Source organism: Osmerus eperlanus, chromosome 19 (genome assembly GCF_963692335.1).
Source record: "Osmerus eperlanus chromosome 19, fOsmEpe2.1, whole genome shotgun sequence".
Taxonomy (NCBI): domain Eukaryota; kingdom Metazoa; phylum Chordata; class Actinopteri; order Osmeriformes; family Osmeridae; genus Osmerus; species Osmerus eperlanus.
The window spans coordinates 9173797-9192453 of NC_085036.1; the positions used below are offsets into that span (position 1 = coordinate 9173797).

Genomic DNA, 18657 nt, shown 5'->3' on the forward strand with positions numbered 1-18657 from the left:
TGAGTGACTAGGTGGGAGGAGCCTGTTCACTCGAAGGCTTATCTCTTCGCTCTTTCGAGGGGTCTAATACGAACAGATAATCAGCTATGGGAGGAATGCACACACTAACTCTGTGCCAGAAGGGGCTTGCACACATCGTCCAATCAAATTTGATACTTTGAATTTGAGTTTGAATTTCACCCTTATCTAACCAGGGGACAAATACAGTTCTCACATTTAACATCCATATTGATCATACACGATACAGTGTCCATACTTCATAGAGAGCATTAGTTCTCTAGCAGTGTCTCCTGTCCTAAGCCTCTATGTCCTGCAGACATGTGGGCCTCATGGTGGTGCTACAACTACAAAAGGCTCAATTGAGAAGGACATGAAAGACTCTTTTAGAAGTATGTATGTTGTTTTTATTTTGGTCAATGACTGAGCAGTCAAAAAAATAGTTCCATACACATACACAGAAACAAATCACAGAAAACTAAATTGGTTGACAGTTTTAGAACTAGAGGAATATTTGGAATTGAGAAGAGGATGAATTGTACCTAGGTCATGACCCTTTGAGCTTTCACCTCCTAGATAAGAGGTGACATAGGGGGGCATGGATGGGTTTATATCTGCATAGCTATTGGGTCATTTGGACACAACTAGCTCCTATAGCCCCGTTCCCCTGCCCCACAATCTGAGATGTCACATAAGATCAAACAGGACTCAATAGAGAACACACAGCAACATCAACGTCTATGATTCGTTACTTTTCGTGAGACAAAACTAATATTCTGTTTGCGTTGATCTAGGTGTGGGACCTCGGTTCAAAGCTCCAGGTTCCTCCTGCCTCTGCTGTCCTTCCTCTTCCTTGTCTTGTCTCTAGGGTGGTCTAATCAACCAGCAGGGTAACATCCGATCTGCAGAGTAACACACACTCAACAGTCACTCACACACCTCAGTAAATGATGCAAAAAAGGGACATTCCCCCAGAGGCAAGTAGGGTGAAGTGCCTTGCCCAAGGACACAACGTCTTTTGACACGGCCGGGAATCGAACTGGCAACCTTCAGATTACTATCCCTAAATTACTAGACACACACACAAACATCCACATGCCTCACCAGACTGTTCCAGGTACTGTGGGGTGTTTACTAAAAACATATCTCACCTGGCTACAAGGGACTCTACTCCAGCGGGCTGCAGAAACATCAGAAGCGTGGCGTCATCAGGGTTAGACATAACAAGAAGCTAAGCACACACTTAACACTCACATCATGTTTACAGATGTTTTGAAATGTTTCCCTGAAGTTCTTTTTTCAAAACATGTTGACAATGCTGGAGATTAAGCAAGTAATTGATATCTATTTAATACTTACACTTCTGCTCAAAGTGGTCCATGCCAGCAGAGTGATTAGGTGGGGTGGGGGGGGGGGAGGTGACATTGGGTAACGTTAGTGTCATTTCACCAGTAGAAGGCGCCACAGCACTTCCAGTAGGACAACAGCACCCAGAAAGGGGGATGTAGGAAGGTAAGCAGACGGGTGGACAGTTAGTTTACCTTTGGGTTTGGGGTGCATGAGAACCAATGGGAGCTCCACTGTTACGTCACTGTGGAGACAAACAACTGATTAGAACGTCGAACAGAAGCACAACTAACGCTCTCCTCTGATTGGATAAGAGTGATGTCATCAGCGGTATAGACACCTACCTGGCTGTGAGTCCTCCAAGCAAGCTGCAGGGGAGAACACAGAGCCAAGCACGTCAGTCCAGTTAAATGAGAGTCACGTGATCTAAAAGGTTAAAGGTCACGGGTCTTACCCTCCTCCAGACACCATCAGGTTGACCTTGATCTTGTAGGACACCAGGATACCCAGAACCTCCTTGTCCATGCCGGCTCTCAGCCTTAGAGAGAAAAGAGGAAAAGGAGAGACGAGAGCACAGGGGAGAGAGGAGAATGAGGGTTAGCGGAACAGGTTGAAGCCGAGCCGGGGTGAGGGTGTGTAGGAGGAGGCGGAGGGCAGACACTCACACTGTGGTAGACGCCAGGTTGGTGTCCTCATCCTTCAACCTGCCATCCAGGGCCAGGCCGGTCTTCTCCTTGTTGTCTACCAGCAAGGGGGTGACCGTCAGTGCCTTTTCAAAAGTCGCACTGGCCTCTACCGTCTCCCTACAGGACAAAGGCGGCACATAATAGACATCAGTATTTTTCGTCAAACAGATTAGGGATGAATCAGAGATTCATTGACCAGGGGCATAGACAGTCATTGTTAACATTCGGGGCTTAGGCCAAACCTAACATCGGACCTTGAGGAGGCCTTGAGTAGGCCATGCTTGACTGTTACAGCATGTCACGCAAACTCACACATCACAGACATTTTTTTTTGTCGAGATATTAATATAAAATTTGGGGCTACGCTCAAAAAGTTCCGGAAAAAACGGCTAGCGACGCCCCTGTCATTGACAGTCTGAGGAATAACTGCTATCCCCCTTGGATGTTGCTCAGGTCATAACCAAAAACAAAAACTCACGCAAACTCCTGACTAAGGACATTCTTGGTGTATTTATCTGCTGAGTAGAGCACCACATCTGTGGTCTGGTCAACTGTGTGTGAGAGGGAGAGAGAGAGGGAGAGGGAAGGAGGGAGAGTGTAATGAGTATTATTTTGAAGATGCAGACATACAACCATTTCTAGCCTAACCTCTCAACAACTTACTCGTGATTTTGATTTTCTTCACAGTTTTGGTTGTCTCATTGTTGACCTTGATTTTGATAGGGATGGGGTCTCCGTGGTAGAAGAGCTGAAATTAACACCACATTGTTTTACAATAAAACACGACATAAGTCACAGTTCAATAGGCCTGCAAAAGTAACGGATTACAAACGTTCACAAAGCAGTAGAACTCTAGGTCAGCTGGTGAGGTAAGTGCTGCTGCGTAAAGTAGGAAGGCGAGGTTTTAGCAAGGCCCTTACCTCCTTTTCCAGAGAGGCCTCCAGGTGAACGGGTTTGTCGGACATCATGAAGCTCTTGCAGATGTCGGCCTTGGGCCCTGCAGTGTCCTTGTCCGGAGCAAACTGGATTTTACGGATGATAAGACGGCAGGTGTCTCTAGCAGGTGGAGGAGGGAGGGCAATAAAAAAGAAGGCAGAGAGGAGGACGAGCAGGACCCATCAGTTCATGCTAGTGCATACTGCAGCTGAGAGACAGATATTGCAGGTATGGGATACAGTGGCTTGTGTTGTGTCAGCAGAGAGCGGCACTTACTTCTTATCAACCTTCTCTTCGGGGTTGTCGGCCTCCTTGGCGAGGTAGGCCTTGACCTCGAAGTCCACTCCACAGGCCTGAGGGTGAGGTGGAACCAAGTGGACAGAAGGTGAGCCTCGTGTCACCTCGAGTCACTTTGGGATAGATAACTGAACAAGCGTCACAGTACTTACTTTGCCCTTGTCTTCCAGGTTTGGCTGCAGAGTGACTGAGCATGGCAGGTTGGTGGGAATCTGCAATGCACAGCGGCAACACATCAACACCCATCCTGTCATGCATAATCCCACACAAAAGCCCAAGGTGTGTGTTGAGAAGTATGCATGTGCCTTTGTGTGCCTTACGTTGAATGTGAAGGCGTGGCCCTGGTCGCCGGCCTTCTTCAGCAGGCATTCATGCATGGGGGTCGGGGTGGGCTTGTGTGCTCCTGTAGGGTACAGCTGGACCTGCTGGGCCCAGATATCCTTCCTGAACGACAGGCCAATGACATCCAGGTCATCACGGCCATAGCGGAAGGCACATACTAGTTGCACCCACACTAGGGAAAGAGTCACCACACGTTGGTGTACGGATTAGGAAGTGACAGGAGAGAGTACCGTGGATTTAGTGCACCGGATATATATGTGAGACAGTGGTCTGGTAGGGTTTGGTTCTGATAAATTACCTAAGAAATACTTTCTAGCATTAGCTAAAACAGAGCATTAATAAAACAAAACCAACTTTGAGCAAGCTAACTCTTAGTAAAAAGAGAGAGTTTACCTTTCCTGTCTCCAAGATCTGCAGGGTCAATCTTCAGTACACCCTCTGGAAAGAAATTGAATGTAACAAATACAATAAACTGTGTACCTGTGACCCTTAGAGTAGATAGATAAACATTCCAGATCGACTCACCAACAGAATCAACGATGTTAACATGATCAACATAATCTCTCTTCCCCAAGTACAGGGTTAACTGTTCAGACACAAAACAGAGTTCAAAGTCAGTACACGAGAGTCAGACGGTCAATGCTGGACTCGCTGAAACCTGATTAGACAAGATTAAAAAGAGAAACTAACCCATTCTACTGCTAGTTCTTGGATAAAGCAATTAATGAAGCGAGCATTAGAGAAACAAACAAGCAGATGTGGTATCACTTACTCCTCCATTTCCACTGGTCTTCTTGTAAACCCTGAGATGAACAGAGAGAGAACCAGACAATGAGATGGACTTTCAAATGTACTTCTATTCATGATGTTGACTTTCATTGGACTTTTTTATTTATTTATTTTTATGCCTGCCAAATATCAATTTCCATTCAAGCACTTTCTGTTCTGTCTTCTGTCGATGTGTAGGTGCCATATTTGAAGGTTTCCTGCAGGTTATAAATCGGTGATGTCACGCTTGTGCACCTAACAGCCTGTGTGTGCAAAGACCTTTGTCTGAGAGCCGACCTTATGAGGCAGGGATGGTGGTATTAAAGGGCTGTAGAAAGCTCCAACCTCCTCTGCCCTCACCTCTCCTCTCCTGGCCTCTAATCCGGCAGGGTGACTCTCCAGGATAGTCTGGGGTGTCCCTACCTCTGCATTGCATACGGAAGCAGGCTTACACTGCAGGCTTAGTATCCTCCGGGATGTTAATACCTGACATAGTGATGTACATCTCCAGGACCGTCACCACCCTGCCCACTCTGTTTATTTATTTATTTCAATTTATTTCAGATCCGTAATAGTGGAGGATGAAACGTCTTATTAAACGAGGGTTTCTTCAACAAAACATGTGTTCATGTCTAATCCTTACTGTGGGTGACAGCAGGGTCATGATGGCTTTGTGCTAGCCCCCTTTTTACTTCCCTCTAGTTTCCAAATTATATTTTTCTTTTGTTATTTTCTTTATTTCTATTTATTTTCCATAGTAGTTTATTCCAATGTTTTGTGTTGTTTTGGTTTTCTATTAAGTGTATTTATAGTTCTAATAATGTCATTTGTTACTTCTCTTATTTCAATTTACTAAAACGTTTCCCCTAATAGCTGTGCTTGTGAGCAGAAGGTTAATCTTGCAGATCCGCCTAACAGTTTGGTTGAGAGCAGCCTAATTCTGGAACAGATTCACCTGAACTCTCCCCGGATTGAAAGGGTCCCTCAGGTAAAGTGATGGAACACGTTTGCAAACAGCCATTTATGCCTGCCAAGCAGAATCAAGGCCTCCTGGCCAGCTGGCAGGAATTTAAGCCTTTAAAAGCCCTAATGACCAATGTTACATTTCAGGAGTTCTGAAGGTCTCTTTGGGCCTGCCCCGGGCCTTGACCCTGGAGTCGTGGAGGAGGGTGGGGTGCTCAAAACAACAGAAAGAGTGGAAGGGTAGGGAAGCACACTTCTCTCCTCTCTGTCTCCCTTTACTGTGCTCTCAGCAGTAAATACAAATACTCAATTGATTTATGTAGCACTACGTAAAATGTCTTATAAGGAGATGTATAGATCCATTCATATGCTCTTCATTTGAGAAGTTGCCGAATTTATCGAAGTATAGGTTTCTATTGAGAAAGAACGTTTGTAGACAATGCCCTCCATGACTTTAGGATGGAATACATAACCAATAGAAATGAAACAATAAAATGTATTTTAGGCTACAGAGAGATTGAACTTACTTTGCCATGTTTCCGTAACCTGCAGATTACTTCTGTGGAGAAAAACAATTAAAATGAGTGATTTGATGCAAAGGTCTAATTAAAATGAACATACCTTTCCTAAATCCTAACACAGATATGATCTATGTTGTCAGATAAGCCGAGTGGCAGGACTAATTATGTGGAATGGGATTACAGCATTTTAGTTAGTTAGTAGTTAGTTCTCCAAAGCCTAATCTCCTCGCAAGGATTATTCCTCTGTAACACCGCTACTACTAGCAGCGCTCATCCTAAAGATTAGCTGTCTAACAAGCCTATCAGGATACCTGCAACGGATTGGTCCAGTAGCTATGTCATACTCCATTAATTTAAGTTAGTCAACTTAACTAAATGCATAAAGAGGTCATGGTAAAAACTAATTTTTTCATTCAAATTGGCCAGTTGTAGAAAAGAGAAGAATTATTCTTGTCAAAAATTTTTACTCGCGGGTTTAGACCTCCAATCAGAAGTGTAAAATCAGCACCAGGGAGAGCGACCTGGGCCCATGGCAGGAACCGACCAACATAATGCTAATTGTGAATCAAATACCTGATTTAACCATCAAAAACGACTACATTTTAGAAGCAGGCTTATTTAACCTAGTGAGCTCTAAATGTTTATTTGAAGACTATAGTCTACTTATGTTCAAAATAAACAGTGTGCAGACAAAGGGTCAGGTGGCTGAGCGGTTAGGGAATCTGGCTAGTAATCTGAAGGTTGCCAGTTGTGTCCTTGGGCAGGGCACTTCACCCTACTTGCCTCTGGGGAATGTCCCTGTACTTACTGTAAATCGCTCTGGATAAGAGTGTCTGCTAAATGACTAAATGTAATGTAAATTTAAAGAAACATATCCTCATCTCAGGTTTTTCATCAATGAGTGCTCCCTGAACTATTGGCTGAAACAAGTAAAAAGGATCCGACACACTGATCTGCTATATGTGACCTGAACGACAAAGTAGTCCATGTAGAGTAATTAATTTAAAAGGTGTTAAAGCTGACTGATAGGCGTCCGCAGAGTCCGATATCAAGAGCAAAAGCCACACTACTTGACAGCAAATTAAAAAAATTATATGAACCATCATGTGCATAGATCCAGAGTGCTGCCTATATACCTAATGATGCAAGAAGAAGAGAATGTATTGACAGGTTTAAAGATTGGCATTGACATTTTTCCAATACCTGAAAGAAACTGCATGTTTCTTTCAAATGTGACTTTCACTGCTATGCTATACGACCAGCCTAATGCACTTCTAAATCATATCCCCAACCTGCAACATATTATGGTTTTAACCATGTCATTTAGAAAGTTCTCTGCATGCTCTCCTGGATATTGTCTGTCGTCTTACCTTTTCCTGATTGGATGCGCCCCAGATGCTCCACGGATCTCAGGCAGGTAGTGAGTATCAGGGAGTACAGCCTCTGACTGTTGACATCAGGCTTTATACCCAGACCTCTGCTCCCTCCCCCAGATTTACTGGCTCTGTGTAAAGGCCGTTGTCTGCCTCACAATCCAATTAATCAATTAGCAGACAGCGTTTTTGGACTACAAAGGGCTTAAAAATACCACTACTAGGCATTGTAACCAAAGCAGGTGATCCAAGATTCAGTGACGGGCTGTGTTTCTGGGCTATAAATAGGCAGAAACCTTGTTGTCTAAATTTGTAGGTTTCATAAATTTAATTTGTCTTTGATAACCCATTGAACTGCTTTTTCTTCTTCTTATATTCAATGATACTCATTTCAGTAGCTGAGTTTCTCATCCATCTGAAGGCTACTACCTAACATGTAAGGCCAGACTGCTAACTTTAAAGCACTTGGCACCTCCTGCAGTCTACAGTGGAAGCACATGCCACGCTGGCGTTTGACGTGAGATGGTGCAAGGAACATCACCTAAATCGATCTGTGCTTAGTCTAGTCACCACATGCCAACAAGGGGATCACGATTGGCTTAATGATCATCAGTCTCGAACATTTAACCCCGACATGCAGAGGACATCCTTAGTTGAAGCACCCAGAATTAGGGTTTACATTTTATAATGGGAGTCAGGGAGTCAGGTGGCTGAGCGGTTAGGGAGTCGGGCTAGTAATCTGAAGGTTGTCAGTTCGATTCCCGGCAGTGCCAAATGACGTTGTGTCCGTTTCTGACTTACGTGAGAAAGCTTGAGGGCTTTCCTGGTGGCTTTGGGTTTCTTCCCAAGACTGACTATCTTTGGCATTGTGACCCGATGAGATTAGTCTCCCAGTTCTATTCCGGCGGAGGACTCCGGGTCATATCTGAACTGTTACTCAAGAATGTGTCAACAACTGACATGTAAACAGGTAGGCTATTTAGAGCCTACATAAATCAACAAGCCTACAACCCCTTAGCGAGATTACTGAAAAATACATGAATACAAAAGAAATCCTGACCAAGTGTTCTGCTTGTAATCCCAATTGTTTACACAAGATTACTTTAACTCTGGTAACTTCACTAGCCTGCTATAGCTGATCTTCAGTTTTTTGTGCTCTAGAACAATGGCCTAAAAATACACTCCATTCCCTCCTGAAGGAAATCCTAGCCCTTAGGCCTGTTATTCAAACACTGAAACATTGCCCAAAAGCTTTAGATGTCCTCAGTGTATTGCATTTGTAAAGAATGGAGGACATACCAAACCTCCCTTCAACCCTACTGCCAATGGAGCACATGACAGGTCAGAAGGGCTTGCTTAGAAACTCACATACATTGTGTGTGAGTCCATTTGACCAGCTGAACTCTGGTCAGGTGAAGATACTGACAATCCTAGACCACCCATGTTTGACCACAATTACTTGATCTCCCCGAAAGTATAGATGGCCCATTAGTTTGTGACATAAAGCATTAAGGCCATAAACCCAGAGTGGTCCTTAAAGCCTGCCTCACTGGCTCAAAGTAATCGTCAGAGCCCCGGGCCAAGGTGGGGCACAAGCCTGTTTCATGTCCTACCTGGAAGATTGAACAATAGTGGCCTATTGTTGTCCACCTGACAGTGAATGATGTAATAGTGCATCTTATTGGGAAGGCTGCACATCAAAGGTCTTTGTCTGATTACAGTAAGCCACTTACTGATCTTAAGCTCCGATGGAAATAGCCGAGTTGGAGTTAAAATTGTGACTCCAAGTGTTTCATTCCGAAAAGCAATGGTACAATAAGTACCAATGACTGAACTTCATTTGTCCTCGCTCGCAAAAAACCCCAAAACGGATTCAATTTCCCGTTTCTATTCCAATATTTTGAATGTGGCAATTGTAGCATTCCTGAAAATGTAAGCAGTCACTCGCTATAAATAATCAATCAATGGTAAAATACCAAATACTTCAATTACGTGTAGGGTCGGCTAGAGACGACTTTGTTTAGTAGAAAGACTGAGGCCTGATCCTCACCATACTAAAGTGAACACACTCTACTAAACTATTCTGATGTCATAAAAATATGCCCTAAAAATGTATTGTGCATCAGCAACTGTATGTTCTGGTTTTATATTCTGAATTAGGTTAAATAAATCACATGATCGCTGCCTCCAAAATGAATGCATTCATTCTGAAGAAGATCCCACAATCTGATGCACAGTACTAACCAGCATGGCAGTTTATCTGTCAACAAGATTTGTACGTTTGTACTCACCGATCCATTTTGATTTTTTTTTTGCCGGTTATAAATGTATTTTTCTATTAGGATGTCTGTATGAACAATACAAATAGGGCCTTCTACATCATACCTGTCAAGTAGCTGCTGTTTGGCCTATGCTGCTAACCATTTCTACTCTTACTGTTAGATACTTAACAGCAACACAAAAAATGTCAAATTGTTTATATCAAACTGGACATTGTTTCCACCGACATCAGGTCCCCTCAGTTGGGAAGTGTTGACATCTAGTGGCTGAAAGGACCATGGGAGATCAGTCACATCACATCTCTGCTGCTTGCTCTTCCAGTAGTGGGTTCAACGGAATTTGTATTTTATTTTTGTATCCTATACAGACCGTTGCATACTAAAAATGATCCCATCTCTTTATATCACAAGGAAGGAGAAAGCATGTGAAGGGCTAGAACCTATACAGAAGCTAGTTAACATCAGGAAGAATGTTGAACATGGGTCCAGTGTGTAGTGTGGGAGCAGAGGCAACATGTTTGTGTGAGTGAGTGCACACCGTTTCCTCCATCTTCTGAAATTGGGATGAAGGGACAAGGGCCCTCTAGTGGTAACTGGTGGTCATGTGTAACTAATCAGGGCTATATCCAGTATATTTGACATTCATAGCTCACATTTCACATTTTCTCCAGAAAGCATTCAATAATCTTCTCACCGACACCATGTCTGATTTATTTTCATTTCCGGCGAGTGGTAACACAGCACCAAATTGCTCATCACCATTCCCACTGTTGTAGAGTAGAAAAACAAAACAAGGCTATACCATGGAACAACCTACAGACAATAGCTTCCGAATGAGAAAAGCCTTACATGTAAATACTGCATGACTGTTAAATCATATCTAAGTCAAGACAGTGGACCAGATGCATGTGCCCCTAACACACTCTCAGTAAACTATCCCTCTTTACTCTCCCATCATAAAATCAATCCAGTTGTTTCAGTTTTTTATATATATATTTTGAAACAAACGCACCGTGAGTGACAGGTAATGGGCAACAACCATAACTGGATCAACAGCAAACTTTAACTCTACTAAACATTTCCTGCAAACAAAATCCTGCGTTTCCCTTTCGGTCGTTGCATGACATCGTTTGTGGGAGCGGGCTTAGGAGATGCTGAATAACAATCTTTACAGAACGGCCATCCAAGTGACACAGAGAAAGCAACGGTTTCATCCTGCGCTCACGACGCATGTCAAACAGGCTGATCAATAGGCGTCATTTTTTAATTTTCTCTCTCTTTCCGAAAAAACCCTAACAAAAAGGAATTAAACATGCCAGATAGGCCGATTGTTGAGAGTATGTATGCATCAGGAATAGTCTGACCAGACAAAAAGAGTGGCTATCAACAACAACAATCTCAGATGGAGTGAGGCTGGGAGAGGCATGAAGAGAGGGAGGGGAGGGAGGGGATGGAGGGATGGCTGAGGGAGGAGGTGTGGCTTGCAGCAGTGAAGTTAGTCAATGTCCATCTCGGGCAGCTTCTTCTCAGCAGTGTCTGGGTGGGCCGGGTCTGCCGCGGGGGTCTTCTCCGGGCTGCCCGGCTGGGCGTCCGGCTCTTCCTGTCCGTTCACCGGGCCGTTCTGCTCCCCCTTCTCCTCCTTGGGCGGCTCCACTTTGGGCTTGGGTTTGGAAACCACGGGGTTGCAGGCTGAGAAGAGCTCCTGGAACGAGACGGGGGGGTGGGGGGGAGAGAAACGCATGCTGACGTCTCAGACAACGAACCGTGTTTCAAGCGGATTCAGGTTTGAAGGGGCTGATGTTACGGTGCCTCTATGTAGGGAGACCAAAACGCTCCGTTACAAAAGTATTTCTTAATGGGCGGATCGTCGGCCAACAAGCCATCATAGCTACCTTGATCTTGGCCTGGATCTCTGTGACCTTCACCGCAGGTTCCAGGGTCAGGTTCTGTTTGCTCTGCTGGTTCATTTTGCTGTTCATCCAGATCATGGCTTCACTAGCCAGCTTGTCCACCTTGTCCACATCGGCCGCATCTAGATGATCGTACAGTTCCTCCTGAAACGGAAAAAGCACACAGACAGTCAGGGTTGGAACACAGCCATCACAGTATCATGGAAACACATGGGTGTAATAACAGAACATCTCCAATACCTTTGTCTTGTATGCCTCGACAACTTTCATGTACTGCTGGATCTGTGTGCCCAACTGGTCAAACGCTTTTGGTCTCTCCTCGGCCTCCATGTACCTGTCCTGGATGGGCTGGCCCAGTTTCTGTGGGAGACATACTGGAGTGGTCAGACCGTGCTCTGCCTACGCTAGCGTCTCAGGCGCCTGTCAAACGGGGCAGGTCGTCGCTCACGGTTACCTTGAGCTCGGCCAGTTTGTCGATGTAAACTTGTTTCTGTTGGTCCTCGCCGTCTTCATACAGCCAGTTCTCCGTGTCCTCCAGCTTTAGAGAAAACGTGTCTCGGTCCTGCGTTGGGAGGGAGAGAGAAGAAGAAACCGCTGGTTTTTCCTCCTGCCTACATTATCCCACTCCTTTCACAGCGAGGCCGGAGGCAGTGGATTGGAGGAGAAAACAAACCCAAACGAACGATGGGAGAACCTGCCGTGTTTAGGAGCGGGTGCGTGCCCCCGTGCCACCCCCCCCCCCCGAGCAGGGGTTCACTCACCGCTTCCCCGACAAACTTCTCCAGCGCTCCGTGCAGCTTGCCCCTCATCTCGTACACGTACTCCTCCACGTTGTTCTTGGCGTCGTTCCTCTCCTTCTCCAGCTTGTCCTGCATGATCATCTTCCCCTGCGCGCGAATAGGAATTGCACATTTACACCCATCCCCCATCGCCGTGTCCACTTCTGTCACGCGTTCATGCTACACAAGCCTAAGTCAACTGTTGAAATTCGGACTGAGCTGTGGGCGAAAAACGGGGGCCCAACGGGCATGAGGTCATTGGGAAAGAAATAGGCGAGCTAGGGGGACTGGTTGTGGTTCCGAGCCGTCTTGGAACATTACCTCACTCTCTACAAACAGATTGAGTGTGTCGTTGGCTAGCTGCCAGTGCAGGCTGTTGTCGATTGGCAGCTCGACGATCTTTGTTTTCACTTTGGGCTTCTTGGCCTGTGGAGGCTGGTCTGTCTTCTTCTCCTGTTTGGCGTCCTCCGCGGTCGTCTGAGGGGGAAGACAACTCTTAATGAGCAGTGGACAATCTGCTGTCTCTATAAACTATGTACACTATGACAGCTCCAATGGTCTTGAATCCAAAGCTTAAAAACAAATCAATATCTTTCATGCGTTTCCTCAAACTTTGTGTTTGGATGTTTCTACATGTATAACGTCAGGCGTCTGGCTGGGATAGGGTAGACCCTGCAAACTTTCTAGAAGTTTCTGATGAGGTCAAAGGCTGATGACATGACCGCTTACCTCCATGTCTTCAGTCTCAGACTTCTTGTCTCCATTTTCTTTCTGGTTGTCCCCCTGGGCTTTCTGCTGATCATGGTCAACCTGCATCTTACTCTGGAAAAGTGAGAGGAACCATGATAAATTCTGTTACCGGGCCCCGAGACCAAGTATGTCCTTACTTCCTGCCTTTGGATAATAACTGATGAATTACTTTATTACATTAATGGCAAAATCTTAGCATAACAGATTGTGTTGTTTAAAATAAGAGATACATGAAAATACAACATTTTGTGGTCAAATGAACTTTCCAAAAAATTACGACGGTAAAAAAAAAAAAAAAAAAAAAAAAAAACTTTTCACTGAATACGAGAGTTTAGTCATTTTTTTTCGAATGGGGTAAGTGTGCATACTTGCTATTGTGTTCAGAGTAACAAGTGTGCACTCAGCCAAGCCAACAAATCACCCACCCACACGCCCTCTAACAAACCTCCTCCTCCTTCGCAGCTGGCTCCGTCTCCATAGGCTCCTCCCCCTCGGCAGGCTTGAGGACCTCCACCAGGGAGGCGCTGGACACGCTGAACACCCCGTGGACGTTGATCCGAACCTTCACCTTGACCTTGGAACTCTCGCCAGAGGCTTGAGGAACCACGTTCTGGATCATAAATTGCCCTGGAGGGGTGGAGGGAAACGGGATTAGACATGCAGAGCAGCATGGCATCACCAAAAGCTACGTTACGAGTCATTGCTTTAATAGTAACATGATCACTCCAAAGTGGAACCGAGATACATGCTAGCCTACCAGGCTGCAGAAACTAAGGGTACCTATTGTGGGGTCCGGGTAGGGCAGCTCTTTGGGGGTGTTGTAGTATGCATCCAGGGAGAAAGGCTCCCTCCGGTAGAAGGTCAACACTTTGGAGAAGGGTGCTGCATGGTTCTTTGGGAACACCTCACAATCACTTGATTGGAAGAGACCAAAACAAACAATTGATCGGTCAGCTGAGACGACAAAGTGGAGTTTAGTATTGAAGGTCATTAGGGCATTCAGTGTCCCGGTGTTTCCTAGAATGGGACGTCCTCCTGTGGTCGGAGCTCTTACCTCAGCCCCTCCTCCGCGGCTGAGTTCCACTTCAGGGAGATGGGGTAGGGGGCCACGTCGGTGATGGAGAACTCGCGCACTTTGAAGGCTGGGGACAGGATGGCACACTGGGGAGAGAACATGATGAGGGGGGGGGGGGGTGGCGTTAAGCACAACACCTTCAATGTCTCCTCTCGTCTGCTCTCAACCTCTCTGCACCACACACTTACCAGCTATTATACGAATGACGCTACAGGTCAGTGGGTATTGCAAAAGCATACTGCTGACCCCCCCTGACCTAGAAGGAGTTTGGATGGGACACAGTGTGACTCGCGTCGCGTTAAGTACCTGCAGAGCGCATCCTCTTGCGACCGCCTCGTCTGCGTTTAGAGTCGTGCTGAGCTCCTTCCCAAAGAATTTGCTGACTCTCTCTTTGATGGCCGGCATCCTGGAGGAGCCGCCAACTATCTCTACCGCATAGATGTCTTCCTTCTTCAGCTCTGGAAAGGAAACAGGAAACACTTTAGTCAGATGATGCAGGTTGATGTTGGAAGAAAGAAAAAAAGAAAAGATAAAACACACATCCTTCCTTTCTCCTAACACAGCAGAAACAACCATTTTGGAGACGCTGGATTGGCGTTTGAAACGACTGTGGCAATTCAATGAGTGTTAAATGTAGTATGAATAGTCACCGGGAGGGCATGACTAAAGTGGCGCGTTGCTGAGGGGATACTCTTGTTACTGTTAACAAACACGGCTACTCACTGGTTTGCTCCATGACACTGCGGAGGGGAGCCTCCACTCTGGCCAGCAGCCCTGCACACATCTCCTCAAACTGGCCCCTGCGACGACACGGTCATCGGGATATTATTAGGCACGGTGCTCACAAACAGATGCTCGAATCATGACGCCCAGACACACGGATTCAAAACACTTCCTATCACATGGTAGGACAGCAGCCAGAATGTAACAAGAAGCAGCGTTCTGTTCCTAGGACCTCAGCAGGGATGGGATGGATTAGAAGACTTGTATCCAGGCAACTGGTGGGCAATATACACCCATCCCAAATAGTCAGACCTACGGAGGTGCATGTGGGACTAGTGGTTCATTTAAATGTCAGCAACGTTCCAAGTACTATGAGAGGTCGGGGGTTATGGGTGGTACCTGTTGAGTTTTGCGGAGACATCAATGTCGTTCATGAAGCACTCGATGTTGAGGGGCAGATCAGAACAGTTGGCACTCATCAGCTTCTTGAGCTTCTCGCACTCCTGGTAGAGGCGGACCAGAGCTTTGGGCTTGGTCTTCACGTCCAACTTGTATTTCTTGGCAAACTCCTCGCAGAAATGGTTCACGAGGAACTCGTCAAAGGCCTTGCCTCCCAACTCGGAGTCAAAAGCAGTGGCCAGAATCTGAGATGACAATAAAGATGTTCGGTTGGTTGGCAATATAAACAAAGTTGACAGAACAGCCAAGTATTTTACCTATCACAAACTATTTAACTCTTAATTAAAATGTTTTTTTTTTTTTTTTTAAGAATTAAAACTAAAAAAGATCTGCACCAAAGCCGAGGCCAGACCAGGTTGTTGAGTGTAAACAAAGCTAACAGCATGTTGATTGTTCTTCCCTTGGTCTGTACTGGCATTAGCGAACTGAAGGGGCACAACCAACCTTCAGCTTTCCTTTGTTGAAGGCACAGACTGAGACCTGATACGCAGAGTGGCCCACATCAACAAACACCACGGTCCTGGGCTTCTCCTCAGGGGCAGGGAGATCCTGTTTATAGATCCCATATGCCAGAGTAACTGCAAGACGTGTACAAAACAGGACGCGAAACAGGAAAGATGATATATTAAAATGATGCAAACGCATTTCATCAAAAATGTCCAGGTCAAGAAGAGCACGTCCTAGCATTTCTCTGTGTCTATCGTGACGCATTGTTGCTACGAACCCGCAGTGGTCTCGTTCATAAGTCGTAGGCAATTGAGCCCAGCGATTTGAGCTGCGTCTATGACAGACCTGCGCTCTGCATCAGTGAAGAAGCTGGGCACCTGGAGGTAAAGAGCCATAGAATCACCACTGTGCACCACCAACTTGAGCCTTAGAAGGGTTATTTCAGGGGCACAAGACCAACTGCAGGGTCTCTTCACTTTGACTGATACTGTGATACTAGGATCTGTGCAACATCAATTATCCACATGAGAGAATACATTTTGATGACATAACCTCTTTCTTTTTTTTTTTACTAAAACAAATAGCTGTTCTCTGATGCTGTGGTTTGAAAACAGTTTAGCACCACCGCTGGTTAGTGTGGTCGGAAAAACGTGCTTACAGATATGACACAGTCAGCGACAGGTTTCTTCAGGGCGCTCTCAGCAGTCTCCTTCAGTTTGGTCAGCAGCATGCCAGTCACTTGTTCAATGCTGAAGACCTTCTCCTCCTCCATGTACCTCACCTAGGGACGGAAATGAAGAGGGCTGTTTCGATGCAAAGACAAAACATCCACAACATCTAATAACGTAGCAAAACAGCTTTACAATGGAACATCCAGATCCGGCATATTCCTGTGTATGATGTCTCCTCAAAACTTTCAAATGTACCTTAATACCAGTAGTCCCAGAGGGCATCTGGGCGAGGTCATAAACCACGTTGGGCTTGGATGACTGGATGTACGGATCGGTGAACGCCCTGCCATGGAATCGTTTGAAGCCCTGAACTGTGTTTGTACAGTTGGATACAACCTTTCATGGGGATAGAGGGGGGATCATTGATACATGATCAATTTGCACAGCATTTTCTAATGTGTGAGGAGATACGCGTGCACAACGTACCTGGCTTTTGGCTGCTGCTCCTATTGACCGATTTCGCGGTCCAAATGACACACATGCTCTGTAACCCAAAAAGCTATGTGTTACAACCTTCCTCTTTACAGAGATGAGCTACTAGGCAATGTTCAATGAGTTTAATAGTACAGTGACTGTGTAATCAGAGGTTATCCCCACAATAAATATTGTTAAGTAGACCAATAGACTGCATACAATAGTACTTTACCTAAGACCATTAGTACATAAAAAAGCAATGGAAAACCTACAGTTAAATATTACATATATTCAACTTTCAGGAAAACTGGAGGAATTTGATATAAATTATCCAAATTTAGCTAGGTTAATTGTTAATAGATATATTAACCAATTGCTTGAATTTAACGCATAAGGCAATCCAATTACAATTTTTTATTACTATTAATTTAGAGAAGAACTAAACAATTTAATTGAGGCCTATTTAGTCCACATTGCACTTGAATGCAGTAAACACATGTATTCATTTTCAATGCACACATGCATTGACCCCACAACTATATTGATGTCAACAGTTGGTGATGTCAAAGAAAGGTCATTTGAAAAGCAGACGATTAGTACAACGTATGCAATCCGTTATGGACACAACCTAAACACTTTTTTAAAATACATAAGCGAATAAGCCCGTTTCAGGATCAATGACTAAACGAATAGGAACACTATTCTAATCACCGTAGTTAACCATTATTTAAATATTTAGATGTAGACTAACTGGCCGATTTAACCCCTCCCCCTTTCATACACTGGAGTCGTCTGCTACATCTTCCTTGAGTTGAAACCAGGTTTACGCACTGCAAAATTGCTAGAATATTCCAACTGGTGATTGGTTGTTGTCGTCACCGGCGATAGCTACCAATGGCAAAGCGAGTCAGTTCGCTGTCTAGCTTCACAAGCTCACCCCTAGGTAAACGAGATTTCGCTTGCTTGCTAGCTTTAGTTGCGTGCTTAGTCACATGCTAAATTATAGTTTATCAAGCAATCTCCATACTTTCGAGATTTAGTTGTAATGTTCACAACCCTCGTGGCTAAAAATAATGGGTAATGCATAGCCAGACTACGGGGATAGCTGGCTAACATTTATTTCACGTGCACGATTTAACACCCCTCACAAGCCACTGATTTAGCTAGCTAGCTAAGTCACTGGATTGCTAGGCTAAGAAAGCTAGCTAGCCTAAAGTATTAGCACAAGCTACTCACACCCCAAGGCCGCAAAAGACTGACTGGCTGAAAACGTCCCCTCTAAAAAAAAGTTGCTGTTTTATTTATTTAAGGCCATATGATTATTTCTTAATCTGAACAAAATCACAAATATACTTACGGTGTGGATCGGTCGCTGTACTCGTTGGCTACCGTCTCAATTCCTCCAGCTCGGGCTACAGCAACATAGCAGCTCTGAAAGCCCACATCAAATCCCACCACTGACATATTTTACAGTGCCGTATTTCAACTGCAGAAGTCTTGCCGTAAATAACTATTTAAAAGGAAAATTATCGTGTAGTTATTGTGAGATGTAAAAAGAGCAAATGAATGAAGACAGTCAGCTAGCTATAACAAAGGTATCTGGCTAATGCGACTCATAATCCACAGAATTGTGACTACGGAATCCTGGTTGAGCGGTGGTACACCGGCGTTTGACCAAGCACAAACGCAAGGTGGTTTGGCGAGGAGGAGAAATCTATCGCGAGATTAGGACTGTTCTAGATGACTCTGGACCTTTCTACAAGCTTGTGAAGAGTTAGCGGTGGGACTTGACATGCGCAGTTATGCAGTTATTTATTACCTCAATGATGGGGAATTCTGTATTAAACAAATGAATTAATA

The 18657-nt window shown here is 44.9% G+C and overlaps 2 protein-coding genes across 3 annotated transcripts; both read right to left on the reverse strand.

Moving 5' to 3' along the window:
• Nucleotides 1-381: 381 nt before the first annotated feature.
• arr3a (arrestin 3a, retinal (X-arrestin)) lies at nucleotides 382-7334 on the reverse strand. Of its 2 annotated transcripts, none has more exons than XM_062485122.1 (17): nucleotides 7228-7334; nucleotides 5864-5895; nucleotides 4378-4408; nucleotides 4131-4191; nucleotides 3999-4043; nucleotides 3584-3777; nucleotides 3416-3475; nucleotides 3243-3319; nucleotides 2951-3086; nucleotides 2694-2778; nucleotides 2509-2581; nucleotides 2010-2147; nucleotides 1799-1882; nucleotides 1689-1712; nucleotides 1539-1588; nucleotides 1149-1360; nucleotides 382-899 (listed from the first exon to the last, which is right to left on the reverse strand). In XM_062485122.1, exons 2-16 carry the CDS (start codon nucleotides 5869-5871, stop codon nucleotides 1353-1355), a joined length of 1074 nt encoding a protein of 357 aa, XP_062341106.1. In that variant the 5' UTR covers nucleotides 5872-5895; nucleotides 7228-7334; the 3' UTR covers nucleotides 382-899; nucleotides 1149-1352. The 2 variants fall into 2 exon arrangements, with proteins under 2 accessions (XP_062341106.1, XP_062341107.1); XM_062485123.1 differs by having other exon boundaries at nucleotides 5864-5892; nucleotides 7228-7271.
• A 2862-nt stretch (nucleotides 7335-10196) lies between these two features.
• LOC134039239 (heat shock 70 kDa protein 4-like) lies at nucleotides 10197-18501 on the reverse strand. The gene is made up of 19 exons (XM_062484951.1): nucleotides 18155-18501; nucleotides 16810-16867; nucleotides 16579-16719; nucleotides 16311-16433; nucleotides 15930-16029; nucleotides 15650-15783; nucleotides 15146-15390; nucleotides 14747-14823; nucleotides 14330-14481; nucleotides 14003-14109; nucleotides 13729-13862; nucleotides 13394-13575; nucleotides 12928-13020; nucleotides 12520-12675; nucleotides 12181-12306; nucleotides 11874-11981; nucleotides 11660-11779; nucleotides 11402-11563; nucleotides 10197-11211 (listed from the first exon to the last, which is right to left on the reverse strand). The coding sequence occupies exons 1-19, from the start codon at nucleotides 18259-18261 to the stop codon at nucleotides 11005-11007; spliced, it is 2532 nt and encodes an 843-aa protein (XP_062340935.1). The 5' UTR covers nucleotides 18262-18501; the 3' UTR covers nucleotides 10197-11004.
• Between the last annotated feature and the right edge of the window lie 156 nt (nucleotides 18502-18657).